The 16,249-nt window shown below is 42.2% G+C and overlaps 1 protein-coding gene across 3 annotated transcripts in view; it reads left to right on the plus strand.

The window, feature by feature from the left end:
- Positions 1–16,249, plus strand: part of ttyh2 (tweety family member 2) — a 120,511-nt gene that overhangs the window by 102,406 nt on the left and 1,856 nt on the right. For 2 of the 3 annotated variants that reach the window (XM_055890152.1, XM_055890155.1), the window contains exons 7-14: positions 2,988–3,057; positions 3,215–3,270; positions 12,877–12,969; positions 13,063–13,155; positions 13,301–13,443; positions 13,764–13,955; positions 14,177–14,255; positions 15,607–15,633. In XM_055890152.1, coding sequence (XP_055746127.1) covers positions 2,988–3,057; positions 3,215–3,270; positions 12,877–12,969; positions 13,063–13,155; positions 13,301–13,443; positions 13,764–13,955; positions 14,177–14,255; positions 15,607–15,633 — 753 coding nt within the window. The remainder of the gene's footprint in view (positions 1–2,987; positions 3,058–3,214; positions 3,271–12,876; positions 12,970–13,062; positions 13,156–13,300; positions 13,444–13,763; positions 13,956–14,176; positions 14,256–15,606; positions 15,634–16,249) is intronic. The other variant, XM_055890153.1, reaches the window with a different exon arrangement.

Raw genomic sequence — 16,249 nt, forward strand, 5'->3', positions numbered from 1 at the left:
ATCGAAACAAATCTATGTATAGAGGACCATTTTTTGCCCCTATGGGCCCTGATCAAAAGTTGTGCACTATGTAGGGAATAGGGTGCAATTTCTGAAACAACTCAGGACCATGTCTATGCCCATGTCCAACTGTTACTGTTACTGTGCTAATCAATTCTTACCATGGCTGACAGCTAAGACGAATTGCTTTGGGGCCATGATTGTTCACACTCACTTTGAAAGTGTTCTTAAAGAATGCGTGTGTGTGTGTGTGTCTTTGTGTGCATGTGTGAGTCTGAGAGAAATCACATTAAATAGCTTTCCGTCAGAAATCCTTAGGGATGTGCCTTCCTATATGCTCTGAATACATAACCGCAACGTGTTAACATAAAGCCATAATGCATTTACATAGACAAGTACTACTGCTGTCTAAAAAAGTGTCGTTGGATGCCTGTGTCTTGAATCAGATGAAACCAGGTAGGAAAAGAGGAGAAAGAGTTAGAGAGAGAAAAGGGCAGCAGGAAAAGGAGGAGAAACCAGGTTACATTTAGTTACCAGAGGTTTGAAATCTGAAGGATATTGGTGCCTACCCTTGTTTCATCCTTTATCCTCCTGGGAACTAGTCTCTCTCTCTCCTGAAGGTTTTGATCGTCACTACCTATCAACTGTGAATTAACTAGATATAACTCAACCCCATAACTACTGCTAAACAGCTGTTACAGTAACCAGTAAACCAGATCATGAGTCATCATTTATAAAAACCAACTGGTCAATGATGTTCTGTCAGGGATTATGTGACGAATGATGGTCATATTCTGGTCTTGAAATTCTATCACATCTCAAATGAGAGTGATTGCTCATATGACTTTATCTCTGTTTATATCCTGAGGAATCTGAATTCATGTGAATTTCTGGTTTGAATACAGGAAGATGAATAGATGCTGCTGTGTTTGAGTCACCACATGCCTAAGGCTCGTTGTGTTCCCTTTCTCTCAGTTTGTTTGTTGTTGTTCCCCCCAGATTTGACTTGGGGCTGTGGATCATGGAAAATGCATAGTGCATGAGCCAAAGGGCTAGTAGCTAAACGCAGGCTACAACCCAACTGAAAGATTCCAAGTCAATATTGCATGTTTTATTTTAGGCTGTAGTTTAGGTTGAGACTTCAAGGCTGGGTTTGATCATACACACACACACACAGCTCATTTAACTGGGCCACACCATGCAGCCAGGCCTGGATACAGCAGCTCATAACTTTCTATGAGATCTACAGTACCTACTCTGCTTCCTCTCAATGAGGTGTTAAAATAATACAATCTCTGTCACACCATATTTTTTTAATTGAACTAAGCAAGTCAGTTAAGAACAAATTCTTATTTACAATGACGGCCTACCCCGGCCAAACTCTAACCCGGACAGTGCTGGCCCAATTATGCGCCGGCCTATGGGACTCCAGCTGTTAAGGACCAAAAGGCTCCTTAACAGCTTCTACCCCCAAACCATAAGACTGCTGAACAATTAATCAAATGGCCACCAGACTATTACATTGACACCCCCCATTTGTTTGTACACTGCTGCTACTCGCTGTTTATTATCTATGCATCGTCACTTCACCGCTACCTACATGTACAAATTACCTCAACTAACCTGTACCCCCACACATTGAATCGGTACCGGTATCCCCTGTATATAGCCTCGTTATTGTTATGTTATTGTGTTACTTTTTATAATAATTGTTTTTGTATTTTTGTTTATTTTGTAAATATTTTCTTAACTCTTCTTGAAATGCACTGTTGGTTAAGGGCTTGTAAGTAAGCATTTCACGGTAAGGTCTACACTTGTTGTATTCGGCACATGTGACAAATAAAGTTTGATTTGATTACGGGCGGTTGTGATACACACGCATGCGCACACGCTCCCAGGCACAGAGAAGGATTATATAGTAGATACTATTTCATTCACAAATCTAGGATCAGGCCCCACTTGACCATGTAATCATGGATACCCCGCCTCCCTTGGAATGGAAGAATGGAATGAATCTATCTGACCATCTTGGAACAAACAATGTGAAGAGAATGGGGTAGAATCAGGAAGTGGCACACCATAGAGCACCCCTGTGATTTGTTCCAAACATAAGCATCCTAACCTCAGTTTGCCCCTAAGCAAACCAGGCTTGTGCTTATAGGCCCAGAAACGTGTGTGTGTGTGTGTGTGTGTGTGTGTGTGTGTGTGTGTGTGTGTGTGTGTGTGTGTGTGTGTGTGTGTGTGTGTGTGTGTGTGTGTGTGTGTGTGTGTGTTTAACTCCCCACAAGAATAGTAAACAAACAAAAAGTTGACCAAGTCACCACAAGGTCAAATGCTATTTCTAGGGTGTTTAGGATTAAGGTTAGAATTAGTGTTAGGGTTAGAATGACGTTAAGGGTCACTGTTAGGAGCTAGAATTAGGTTTTTGGTTTAGGGTAGGGTAGGAGTACGGGTTAGGGTTTAGGGAAAATAGGATTTTGAATGAGACTGAATTGTGTGTCCCCACAAGGTTGGCTGTACACGACTGTGTGTGTGTGTGTTGCTGCTGATGCTGCAGTTGTTGTGATACTAATGAAGGGAGGGAAACTGCTGCCATCTGACGTAAAAGAACACCGGGGCACATAATACATTAATGCATAATGAATTCCTTCACAAGAATAATTATAGACTGAGCAGAGTGGCCGGTATGAAGGCTGTACACACACACACACACACACACACACACACACACACACACACACACACACACACACACACACACACACACACACACACTATAGGCTTTATGGAACAATGTACTCACAAACAGTTTGATTTGGAGAAGAGGCAAAATAGACCGTTTTTAATCTGTGGTATATAGAGGCTGATTAGTTGAACCCCAAGAGACCTGTACGTATTCCTATTAAACCCAGGAGGGTGTGTGTTTGATACACTACTTTGACACTAGTTTTGTGGTTTTTAAAAATGCCTCTTCTTCTTGTGTTCAGGGCACCAGTGACTTCTGTGTGATCCCAGACAAGTTCATCATGAACCAGACCAAGGACCTGATCAGTTCTGGTGAGTTAAAGACAAGTTATGCTTTTGATGTCACTTTAATGAACCTGTATTTACAAGGTGTTTATACCCACCCCGGGCTGTAATCACATTATACTTAAAGAGATCAATGTTATTGCTGAGTCTTTCTGACTTGTTGGTGTCTCCCTGTTCTCTACAGATATAGTGCATTACTACCTGTACTGCAGCCAGACCCTCCCCAACCCATTCCAGCAGGTAATACTCATCACCAGCAGCACCGGGTCAATGATACCTGCTTTGACCTTTCTGTCTCCCTGTTTCTATCTGACCTCTTTCTCTCTATCTCTATCCCCTTCTGTCTTGTACTCACTCTCTCTCTCTCTCTCTCTCTCTCTCTCTCTCAACCCCTCATGGGGTTCAGTAAGGTCTCCAAGTCTCTCAGAAGGAGAGGAGGTGGTTTTTAGGTCAGGGCAATTAGAAGTAGTCTCTTTTTCTCTCCAGCCTCAGCTAGCTCCATAACCCAGTAGAGTTCAGATCCTATTATGCTGTGCTTGTAGACATGCCCCGAAGGTTCCAGAGAATGCAGTAACAGAGTGCAGGCAAGCGTTACCCAGCCTGCTCAGTCAGCACACATTCACCTGAGCACGGAAGCAGAGATCGCTCACTGAGACACACATACACTCACAGGTATTTGATCGTAGACATGCCACCGAGACAAATTCTGAAAATGTTTAGATCAAAGGAGATCAATTATGGCTGCTGCTGGTTTGGGGTAATTGACTGTCTCGCTTCAATTAAGGACTGTCTGTGCCATTGGGCACTCATTGTCCCAGTCTATTTTGTAATGGTTGGGGACACTCAAACTGTTGTTTTGATTTACTGTGATGTGACACGTTAAAACAACACTGAAAGTGTTGCGTCTGTGGCAGTGTTTCCTCTGGACAATGTGTTAGCTGGGGGGGAAATGAGCACTTTTAGTACTGAAAAGTTGGTTCTGGTGACTTTTTAAAAGGAAAACTCAAATATAATTTCCACCCACAGAAATGAGCTCAATAACGTATTGGTAAAAGTATTATAGTATACAGGATGCAATTTAAAGTTGAATGCTGCAGCTATCTAAAGAAACACAACAGAGACCTTCTTTATGAAATAGAAAAGTTTATCTTGACAAAATTATTAACAGAGGAACATTTGACTGAAAATGAATTAGAGCCCACTAATTCATGTTCATCATAATTGAGCTCCTTGATGGGGGGGGGGGGTTGATGGAGAGGCTTGATGCTCCCCCTACAGTCTGTTCCTCAAGTCTGTTCTGACCTGCAATAACAGAAAGAACAATAAGAGAAGGGAGAGGGACAAAGAGGATCTACTTTCACATTTAAATGTTTTACTCGTTTCATCTTACTCGTTTCATTGTAGAGAAGTCCTCTCATAATTAACGGAAGCCACTGGTATAGTCAGTGCGATTGCTGCCAACTGGCTAAGGCAGGGGTAGAGCTGCCCCCACTCATCAAATTGCGAGGCCAGCTTTGTCATTGCCGTCAGCTGATCCAACCCCTGAAATACATGAAAAACAAAAAGATGTACAGCATTAAAGAAGAGCCAACAGAGTGGTAGTTCAACAGGAGAAAGGGACAGCACTGGCCTAAAATGTTCTCTTCAAAAGATTATCACACTCATTCGATACCGGGAATGCTCCAACTAGCACATGTTGCTTGTAAGAGGGCCACTCTTGCACCACAGCAGCCTCTGGCGCTTGCACGAACTGCCTGGTGAGGAGGGTCAGGTTGAAGGTGTTTATCCTCTCACTGGCGAATGCAGACTGAGTTCCCAACACACAGAAGGCCCCCAGAATCTCCAGGTGTTGGAACCTCTGGTCTAGGCTGTCCTGAAGGCCAACAAGATATGGATCCATGACCTAATTACAGCACAAAAAAGCTGTAAAAAGAGCTGTTTGTTTTAGTTTATCCAACACACATGATGTAACATTGGTTTCATCACAACATTTGAATATAAATGTTTTTACCTCCTCTCTAAACCCAGCTCAGAACTGCTTCCTGGTCTTGGTCTCCTCCACCTGGCCTCTCCCTCTCCTCCTCCTCCTTGATGTTGAATGCGCCCAGACCCATTAGGACATCGAGGTCCTGGTGGAGTTAGCTCAGAAATGACCCCGGGGGCTGGGCATCACCAGAATTTTTTATGGCGAGGAGTGATGTCATTGTCACAGGGACCTACAACAAAAGAGGTGTTTTGATTGAAGTAATTATAATGAAGTGTCAGTAGTTCTTAAATATTTAATTGAGTAGTGCTGTCCTGTGACTCTGTTAAACTGAGACATTTGCCCACGTTTGAACATGAAGATAGAAAAGAATCTACCTGCTCTTTTATGGCCAGGAAGTTTACATCCTCCTTTTGGAATACTTTTGAAAGCTGCGTCAGGTGAGGCAGCACGTCCGCCAGCAGGTAAAGTGCTGCCACAAATCTGTAGAGTTAGAAAAGTTTGTCACTCCACAATGATACATCAATTGACAATACAAAACAGGTTTTAAAAGCCACATCGTGGACCACTCAAATAGAGTTTTGAGACACTGAAAGCAGTAATAGCAACATAGTACATTATTTAATTTGGAGTCCACTATAATCTACAATACATCTAGGCCTACCTTTACGTGGCACAGAAAGCGTTGAGCAGGGATGCAAACTGGCGAGGACCCTAAAAGGTGACACATTTTTGGGACACTGAAACACGCAAAAAAGTATATACAATCTGAGATCTTTTACAGGAGAAGACATTTTGAGAAATGGAAGTATCCAATATAACAATCTTTACCTTTTGCCATCATTGCATGAGCCCTCACACTTTCCATTCGATGTCTGTCCCTGGGTGCCGGTTAATATAGTCCAGGCTGGATTGTCCAGCCGATCAATCTAGCTAGCTAGCTAACTTGCTAAACTAGTAACGTTAGTTAACCATGTTTCTATCATAAACATCCTTGTGGATATTGGATAGCTAATTGCCGTTACATTTGTGGCAGCAATATTATAGATCTAAATTAAGTTTAGTAGAGTTTTTAGGCTATAGCTAGCTTATGTAGTTAACTAGTTGGCTAGCTAACATACCTTTCTTGCAGTTTCTCTCACAGGTGCACTCTGAAGGGATTCAAGTTAATTGTGTTTCTCGCGCAGAGCGTCTGTATTGCACACTGGTCACTGGCGCGCTGTGTTTCTTGAGTTGCTTGCTGCCTGCCACAGCTCATAGAACTAAATAGCCTTCAGAACTGTATTGAACCCAGACAGATGATCTATTTACCAATAAATGCGAATATGCTTTACAGAACTTTATTGAACATATGTCAGGTAGAAATATAATGTTTATTTTGGTGTGGCAGCAATGATTCTGCTGTGGCGCAGCGCCACACTTAAATTAACGCAGAGGGAACACTGGTCTGTGGACACATATAGACACCAGAACAGTGTTAAATTAACACACTGTTTAGTGTAAAGCCTTATTAAAATATTTCCAGAGTGCCTTGTCTTTTGAGAAAATTATAGAGTTACCACTCATGACTATTTGTTAGTGACAGAGACATGGTTGCATTCATCCATTTCGGTCCTCTGGACTTTACCAAGTGAGATCCTAAGCGAATATGTTATCATATTTTTTTGTTATTATTTAACAAACTACCTTACATACAGTATTTCAAGAGGCTTTATTTTAAGGGCCTAGTTTTACCCGAATACAGGGGCCTCGAACCCGTACACAAGGGTGTACGCTGTAGGATGTTAGCAATTATAATGAAAGGTTTACACTATTCATCTATAGAAAAGATACTTATATGTTTCCCCTTTCATCTGTGTCTGGTGTTAGCTAGCAGCCAGCATTGAACAAAAGGGGAGAAGGGTTGTTCAAAACTCTGACATTGTTGTCATGTCAACACATCCATCAATGCTGCTGTGAACTGCATCACAAGAGACATGCCAAATTGGGAGATGCAAAAAACATTTTTTGTTGTTGAAATTGATGCAATTTCAATATTGTTTGAATTGCTTTGTATATCACCGATTTAGCTTGAGATGATTTTACTGCAACACTGTATCCAAGTTCCTGGTAGTTAGCCATGAGAGAAAAGGTATGTTTTCTCAAATTTTGAGCATTTCCATCCCAAAAAATATTATGGGTAAAATCTTAGTCTCTCAAAATACAATTTTGCATTGGAATCAGAATGAATGTTCGGGATCTTTAAAGAGGAGGTGGGTTGGAGAGGCTTATGCTGCCACCCACTGTAGTAACAACAGATCACGCGGATTGGAATATGTTCCGCATTGCGTCCAACAACAATATTGACGAATATGCTGATTCGGTGAGCGAGTTCATTAGGAAGTGCATTGACGATGTCGTACCCACAGCAACGATTAAAACATTCCCAAACCAGAAACCGTGGATTGACGGCAGCATTCGCGTGAAACTGAAAGCGCGAACCACTGCTTTTAACCAGGGCAAGGTGACCGGAAGCATGACCGAATACAAACAGTGTAGCTATTCTCTCCGCAAGGCAATCAAACAGGCTAAGTCCCAGTACAGAGACAAAATCGAGTCGCAATTCAACAGCTCAGACACAAGAGGTATGTGGCAGGGTCTACAGTCAATCACGGATTACAAAAAGAAAACCAGCCCCGTCGCGGACCAGGATGTCTTGCTCCCAGACAGGCTAAACAACTTTTTTGCCCGCTTTGAGGACAATACAGTGCCACTGACACGGCCCCCTACCAAAACCTGCGGGCTCTCCTTCACTGCAGCCGAGGTGAGTAAAACATTTAAACGTGTTAACCCTCGCAAGGCTGCAGGCCCAGACGGCATTCCCAGCCGCGTCCTCAGAGCATGCGCAGACCAGCTGGCTGGTGTGTTTACGGACATATTCAATCAATCCTTATCCCAGTCTGCTGTTCCCACATGCTTCAAGAGGGCCACCATTGTTCCTGTTCCCAAGAAAGCTAAGGTAACTGAGCTAAACGACTACCGCCCCGTAGCACTCACTTCCGTCATCATGAAGTGCTTTGAGAGACTAGTCAAGGACCATATCACCTCCACCCTACCGGACACCCTAGACCCACTCCAATTTGCTTACCGACCCAATAGGTCCACAGACGACGCAATCGCAACCACACTGCACACTGCCCTAACCCATCTGGACAAGAGGAATACCCATGTGAGAATGCTGTTCATCGATTACAGCTCAGCATTTAACACCATAGTACCCTCCAAACTCGTCATCAAGCTCGAGACCCTGGGTCTCGACCCCGCCCTGTGCAACTGGGTCCTGGACTTCCTGACGGGCCGCCCCCAGGTGGTGAGGGTAGGTAACAACATCTCCACCCCGCTGATCCTCAACACTGGGGCCCCACAAGGGTGCGTTCTGAGCCCTTTCCTGTACTCCCTGTTCACCCACGACTGCGTGGCCATGCACGCCTCCAACTCAATCATCAAGTTTGCGGATGACACTACAGTGGTAGGCTTGATTACCAACAACGACGAGACGGCCTACAGGGAGGAGGTGAGGGCCCTCGGAGTGTGGTGTCAGGAAAATAACCTCACACTCAACGTCAACAAAACAAAGGAGATGATTGTGGACTTCAGGAAACAGCAGAGGGAGCACTCCCCTATCCACATCGACGGGTCAGTAGTGGAGAAGGTGGAAAGTTTTAAGTTCCTCGGTGTACACATCACGGACAAACTGAATTGGTCCACCCACACAGACAGCGTCGTGAAGAAGGCGCAGCAGCGCCTCTTCAACCTCAGGAGGCTGAAGAAATTCGGCTTGTCACCAAAAGCACTCACAAACTTCTACAGATGCACAATCGAGAGCATCCTGTCTGGCTGTATCACCGCCTGGTACGGCAACTGCTCCGCCCACAACCGTAAGGCTCTCCAGAGGGTAGTGAGGTCTGCAGAACGCATCACCGGGGGCAAACTACCTGCCCTCCAGGACACCTACACCACCCGATGTCACAGGAAGGCCATAAAGATCATCAAGGACAACAACCACCCAAGCCACTGCCTGTTCACCCCGCTATCATCCAGAAGGCGAGGTCAGTACAGGTGCATCAAAGCAGGGACCGAGAGACTGAAAAACAGCTTCTATCTCAAGGCCATCAGACTGTTAAACAGCCACCACTAACATTTAGCGGCCGCTGCCAACATACTGACTCAACTCCAGCCACTTTAAAAATGGGAATTGATGGAAATTATGTAAAAATGTACCACTAGCCACTTTAAACAATGCCACTTAATATAATGTTTACATACCCTACATTACCCATCTCATATGTATATACTGTACTCTATATCATCTACTGCATCTTGCCATCTTTATGTAATACATGTACCACTAGCCACTTTAAACTATGCCACTTTATGTTTGCATACCCTACAGTACTCATCTCATATGTATATACCGTACTCTATACCATCTACTGCATCTTGTCTATGCCGTTCTGTACCACCACTCATTCATATATCTTTATGTACATATTCTTTATCCCTTTACACTTGTGTGTGTATAAGGTAGTAGTTGTGGAATTGTTAGGTTAGATTACTTGTTGGTTATTACTGCATTGTCGGAACTAGAAGCACAAGCATTTCGCTACACTCGCATTAACATCTGCTAACCATGTGTATGTGACTAATAAAATTTGATTTGATTTGATTTGAGGTGTAGGCATACTGATAAACAAGAATACACCCTTTTCCCTTATATCCCAGCACACAGACCAAAAAGGCTGTTTTCTAATTTTGAATTATACCTTACAGTACATGGTGAAAATACACATTGATTTCATTGTATATCCTCCCAGGGGCAAATCTGGTGTTTTCAGATATAGTTCAAGCTATATTAGATCAAATCCAGACAGGAACTATTATTTTAGCAAGCGACCTAAATCGCACATTCAACAAGTTAGACAGACACAGCAATAAAAAAGGCAAATTCAAGGAGCCTCCAAAGAGTCTGAACATTTTCATCTCTACAAATAATTTACAGGACAGCTGGAGATTACTTTTCCCAATTACAAAAGAGTACTCCTTTTTTTTTCTTTTTTTTCTTCCAAAAATGCACTCAAAAATATAGTAGGTTCAAAAATCCATGACAGTGATATCAGATAATTTCCTGTATCATGCTTAATTACACCAACAGAAAATACACTTAGCAGCAGAATATGGAGAACGAACAGAGTGCTTCTTCAAGACCCGGAATGTATTAAATACGTAACATTTTTTTTAAACCTTTACCATTACAAATGTAAACATGAAGGACAGAGAAAAGTCAACACTACACAATTTTGTATGCTTTTCAGGAATGCATTAGGGGAATGATAATCTCATACTCAGCAAAACTTAAATCTGAGTTAGAAATTAAAATTAAAGAAAAATAAATCACTATTTTAGGAAAAAACCCATAAGAAATCTTTACAAGATAAAGAAGAAAATACAATTTCTTAACTTAACCTGTTGAGGACAGAGGGCGCTGTTTTCACTTTGGGGGAAAATCGTGCCCAATTTAAACGGCCTCGTACTCAATTCTTGCTCTTACAATATGCATATTATTATTACTATTGGATAGAAAACACTCTCTGGTTTCTAAAACCGTTTGAATTATATCTGTGAGTAAAACAGAACTCATTTGGCACAAACTTCCTGACCAGGAAGTGGAAAATCTGAAATCGATGCTCTGTTCTAGGTCCTGCCTATAAATGGGCATGATACGTATTAGTATACATGCACGTCATACACCTTCCCCTAGATGTCAAGAGGCAGTGAGAGAAGAAATGAGGTGTTTATCTTGGTCTGAGATGGAATAAATCCTCTTGGAATGACGTGTCACCCATTTCCTGTTTTCTGGAAAGCGCGAGGTTGGACCTGGAATTGCCTTCTGAAAAGCTTTCGTTATAGGCGACTACTATCTCCGGCTTTGATTTTATTTGATACATGTGACAATATCATCGTAAAGTATGTTTTTTCAATATAGTTTTATTAGACTATTGAAATTTATTCGGGACGTTAGGCGTGTTGCGTTGTGTGCCTTTGTTCAGGAAGGAGAGCTTCGAGCCACTTGGCTAGTGCGCTTGCTAATTCAAGAGGGAAAAAGGACGTTCTAAATCCAAACAACGATTGTTCTTGACAAAGGACCTCTTGTACAACATTCTGATGAAAGATCAGCAAAAGTAGGACCCATTTTATGATGCTATTTCATATATCTGTCGAACTGTGTACTATTAGTTTTGCGCCCAGGTTTTGGGCACTCGCTCGCCATAACTAAGCCTTATGTCGTAATGAAGTTATTTTTAGAATTCTAACACGGCGATTGCATTAAGAACTAGTGTATCTATCATTTCCTATACAACATGTATTTTCTAGTTATGTTTATGAATAGCTATTTGGTCAGAATATGTGTGTCAGAAAAAGTGTCAGAAAAATATCCGGACGTTGTGGGAAAAAGTAGCTACGTTAGCACAATGTATAACCACTGATTTCAGCTCAAAATATGCACATTTTCGAACAAAACATAAGTGTATGTATAACCTGATGTTATATGACTGTCATCTGATGAAGCATATCAAGGTTAGTCAAAAATTATATATCCTTTGCTGGTTTGTTACGATCACTAACTTTTGCTACTGGGAAATGGCTTGTGTTTCTGGCTATTGTGGTAAGCTAATATAACGCTATATTGTGTTTTTGCTGTAAAACACTTAATAAATCGGAAATATTGACTGGAATCACAAGATGCCTGTCTTTCATTTGCTGTACACTATGTATTTTTCAGACATGTTTTATGATGAGTAATTAGGTATTTGACGTTGGTGTCTGTAATTATTATGGCTGCTTTCGGTGCAATTTCTGATTGTAGCTGCAATGTAAACTATGATTTATACCTGAAATATGCACATTTTTCGAACAAAACATAGATTTATTGAATAACATGTTATAAGACTGTCATCTGATGAAATTGTTTGTTGGTTAGTTTGGTTGGTTCTTCCTTTTTTGTATTTGGTGGTGAGCTAACATAAATATACGTGCTGTTTTCGCTGTAAAACATTTTAAAAATCAGACATGTTGGCTGGATTCACAAGATGTGTACCTTTCATTTGCTGTATTGTACTTGTTAATGTGTGAAAGTTAAATATTTCAAAAAAATATTAAATATATAAAAATATTTTAATTTTTGTTTTGTTTTTGAACACTGGAGAATTTGCTGTGTATGGTTCGAGTCATAAGGTTCATACTACGCTCCCAAAATTCCTTTGATGAGTGTCTAAGGGGTAAATTCATGTGGTTTACAGTCTACTTGCTGTTCTGGGGTGGAGTGCACAGGGCAGAGCGTGCAGATTCTGTTGGATGAGACTAACTTGCTGTTAATGATTGGCTTTTGTCGCCCTATGTTGGACAAAAGCTGAACTGACAAGCCCACTAGTGTATTAAAGTTATAATCCATCCCAAACCACAAATTCCTATGATTAACAGTGTTAAATAACACTAATATGTGAAAACAATATTTTTTGTTAACACATTTATCATTTTGTTTTTATATTAAGGTTGGTAGCAACATGTGAAAAATAGTTGTGGAAATCTGTTGCAAATCGGCTTGCTCTCTGCCAAATACTCTGGGCTGGCTGGCTAGGTAGCAAGCTAGCAAACGTAAATACACACATTAACAAGCGAAATATAAACTTTGTGTGTGTGTGTGTGTGTGTGTGTGTGTGTGTGTGTGTGTGTGTGTGTGTGTGTGTGTGTGTGTGTGTGTGTGTGTGTGTGTGTGTGTGTGTGTGTGTGTGTGTGTGTGTGTGTGTGTGTGTGTGTGTTTGCAGTCTCTGACCATCTTCCAAAGGTCTCTGACCACCATGCAGATCCAAATACAGGGCCTGCTGCAGTTTGCTGTGCCTCTCTTCCCCACCGCTGAGGTCAGTGTTGAATTTTCCTGTGGCATAATGCATCCCGTCTGTGTAAGCATAGAATTTTATTAGTACTGAATCCTACACTTGTCTTCTCCACAGAGAGACCTATTGGGCATCCAGCACCTGCTCAACTCCTCAGAGGCTAGCCTCCACCAATTGACTGCCCTGCTGGACTGTAGAGGACTCAACAAGGTACAGGACACCACCACTGAATCCCACTGCATGGATCTAGTTCCTTGTGACAGTGGCTCTGCTGTGTACATCTCTTCACTTCACAACAGAGATATTTTCTGCTATCTGCAAATGTGTTTGTTTGTTTCCTCCCTCCACACTGTAGGACTACATGGATGCGCTGATCGGTGTGTGTTATGACGGGGTGGAGGGCGTGCTATACCTATGCCTCTTCTCTACCCTGGCAATTTGTGCCTTCTGTGCCATGCTGTGTGCCATCCCCCGGGCATGGACACATATCGCCAGCAGGTCAGGAGGGGCCCTCCCACTGAGTCTCTTTCATTACATTTACATTACATTTGAATCATTTTGCAGACACTCTTATCCAGAGCATTTTGCAAACAATGCATTCAACTAAAGTAGATAAGACAACCACATATCATGATCACGAGAATAGCAAAACCAGTGCTAGTAAGAATCACAGTCACTATCTTTCTCTCTCTCTATCGCCCTTTTATAGAACAAGAGTGTATACATCCATTGTGTTTATACTGTACATACACCTTACCAAGTCACTAAATCATCCTCAAAATCTATGCCCCTGACCTCCAGACTTTTTCTTCTCTCAGGGAGCGTGATTATGACGATATAGACGAGGAGGACCCATTTAACCCTCAGGCCAGACGCATGACGACCCACAACCCCAACCATGCCACCAACGTGCACAGCTTCTGCAGCTACAGCAGCAGTATGGGTAGCCAGAGCAGCCTCCACCCGCCTGCCGCACAGGCTGTGTCCAATGCACCCGTTTCAGAGTACATGTGAGTCAGAGTCCAGCCTTGGCCTGGTGTGGAGTGTATGGTAATGCACAGTCTAGTGTGCTATACGTATGAACATACTAAAGTAAAGCTAACTGTGAAATGTAGTCATCATGATCCATAAGATGACATACTGGCCCAAAGTGCTATGTTCTTCTGCTGTGGCCACTTTTTTGGTGATAGGGAATGTTTGTTTAACTCACTCCTTCGCTCTCCCTTCTCAGGAACCAGTCGGCGCTGTTCGGGGGGAACCAGCGGTACGAGAACGTTCCTCTGATCGGGAGAGGCTCACCGCCCCCCTCGGTGCGTTGGGTCCCAGAGGCCATGTCTTTCTTGTGATGTCACTCAGGGTTGGGGTCAATTCCAATGAGGAAAATTGGAATTGGAATTTCAATTTGCTTTCTGAATTGACTGAATTGAAATGGATCCCAACCATGATGCCACTGTCCCACATACTCTCAAGTCAATCAGCATTGTAATACTGATCTCTCTCTCATCACCAGGATTTCTGTTCTGTTATTTAATTGATTCAGTCACCTGGTAGGACATGTTCCTGTGTTTATTTTCTGTTTGCAATGTCAACTCTGGTAAAAACCTGACAGCTGGGGCTCAGACTGCTCTTTAACTCTAGCTTGAGGCGTTTCCCAATATGATGCTCTCTCTGCATGATGCCTTCTTTAAATTGCTCAAGTCAGTGTTACTTTGACTTGAAGTTGGTCTTGTAGTTTGTTTCTCACGAGTTGTGACGAGAGAGTTTTTCTCAAGATATGACATCCATATGATAATACATTTCCAGTACTGAAATCCATCAGTAAGGCTTTTGATCATGGTCATAATTTTGATGACATATCAGAGAGCACACTGCTAACTTTGTGCCTGTACCTGTCTATCTACCATAACTGTAGATTGCTGACTCATTACCCAAGTAGTAGGAAAGTGAAAGAGAATTTTAACATGGACATAGCAGGATACTTAGACCAATGCCCAGGGGAGGATGTCACCAGTGTTAGTCCTTATTTGGTCACTTTCCTTTTCTCTTGAAGTATCTCTCTCTCCTTCTCTCTTTCACCTCCCTCTATGGCCTCGTAGTGGCAGCTCTTTAGATCTATTCTCATTTCCTGTCGAGGAGACAGGCCACGTTTTTAGGATGAATACATTTTCCATCAAGCTTAACCATTCAAAATGCCTGCTGTGCCTAATTAAATTTGATAAAGAGACAGATATCATGCATCTCATATATTATGGGTATCTACTCTAGCTCCCTGCCATCCTTCCCACGGGATTTTATATTTGACTGAAAATAAGGTTTATTACCTGAGACTAATTCTGAGTCCCAAATGGCACCAACACAACATCTTATTTATTTTATTTTAAAAGCAGTGTATAGGGAATAGGGTGCCATTTGGGACGAACTCTAAAGTGTTAAACTGTATCTACCTCTGTGCTTTCCCCTGCCCTCTCTCTCTACTACCATTTGGCTGTGATGATTATGTCATGTCATGTGGTGCCTTTCTGGACCCATATCTACCTTTCTGCAAAGCGTGCACTCTACCTTTTCAGCTAACAGCTTCTTTGATATTTTTGTTTGTTTGTTGTTTATATGTTTGTTTGTATTTCATTTCTTACTTCCTTATTTTTTTATCAACTTTTGGAGGTATACACTCAGCAATTTAGAAACAGAGTAAGTTGTTTTCTGCTCCTCTTTGGACCTCTCTACTGTCTGAAGGACAAAATAGACTCCCAGTTGCTTTTCCCCCTGCCTTCGTTTAAAATCACCTCTTTTTTATTTACCTCCATTTTCATTTTGGAACTGTCTTTTCTATTTCACCTCTGGCATGGCTTTGAACTGCAAACCTTACTGTTCATGACATCATCCTCATGACCATCATCATCATCATCATCATTCCAGTTGTATGTTTGACCCAGTCAGGTCTGTTTTCCCGTGCTGTTGGGAGTGTGGTGGTGTACCCTATCCTCACATCTCCTCCCTGGGTTGGGACATGTTTTCAGAGACACATCGGCAGCCCTATGTGTGCATGCCGCAAACCTTCCCTCTGTGTAATTCTATAGCTGTTACCGCCATAAGGTCCCGAGCGTCAGGCTTGTCATTATGCTTGGTCTGGTGCTATAGAATTCTAGAGTCATGGTATGCCCCTTGTCTTACCTACCGCCTGAGAAGGCTTGATCCATAAGAAGGGACCTACAGTGTTGGCCGACTCTCAATCCAATCAGTGTTTGGCATAGACACAGTATTGTCTCCCCTAGCTACATACCCTTCCTTCCTGTGTCGCTGGTTA

The sequence above is a fragment of the Salvelinus fontinalis genome, chromosome 30, assembly GCF_029448725.1.
Source record: "Salvelinus fontinalis isolate EN_2023a chromosome 30, ASM2944872v1, whole genome shotgun sequence".
Taxonomy (NCBI): domain Eukaryota; kingdom Metazoa; phylum Chordata; class Actinopteri; order Salmoniformes; family Salmonidae; genus Salvelinus; species Salvelinus fontinalis.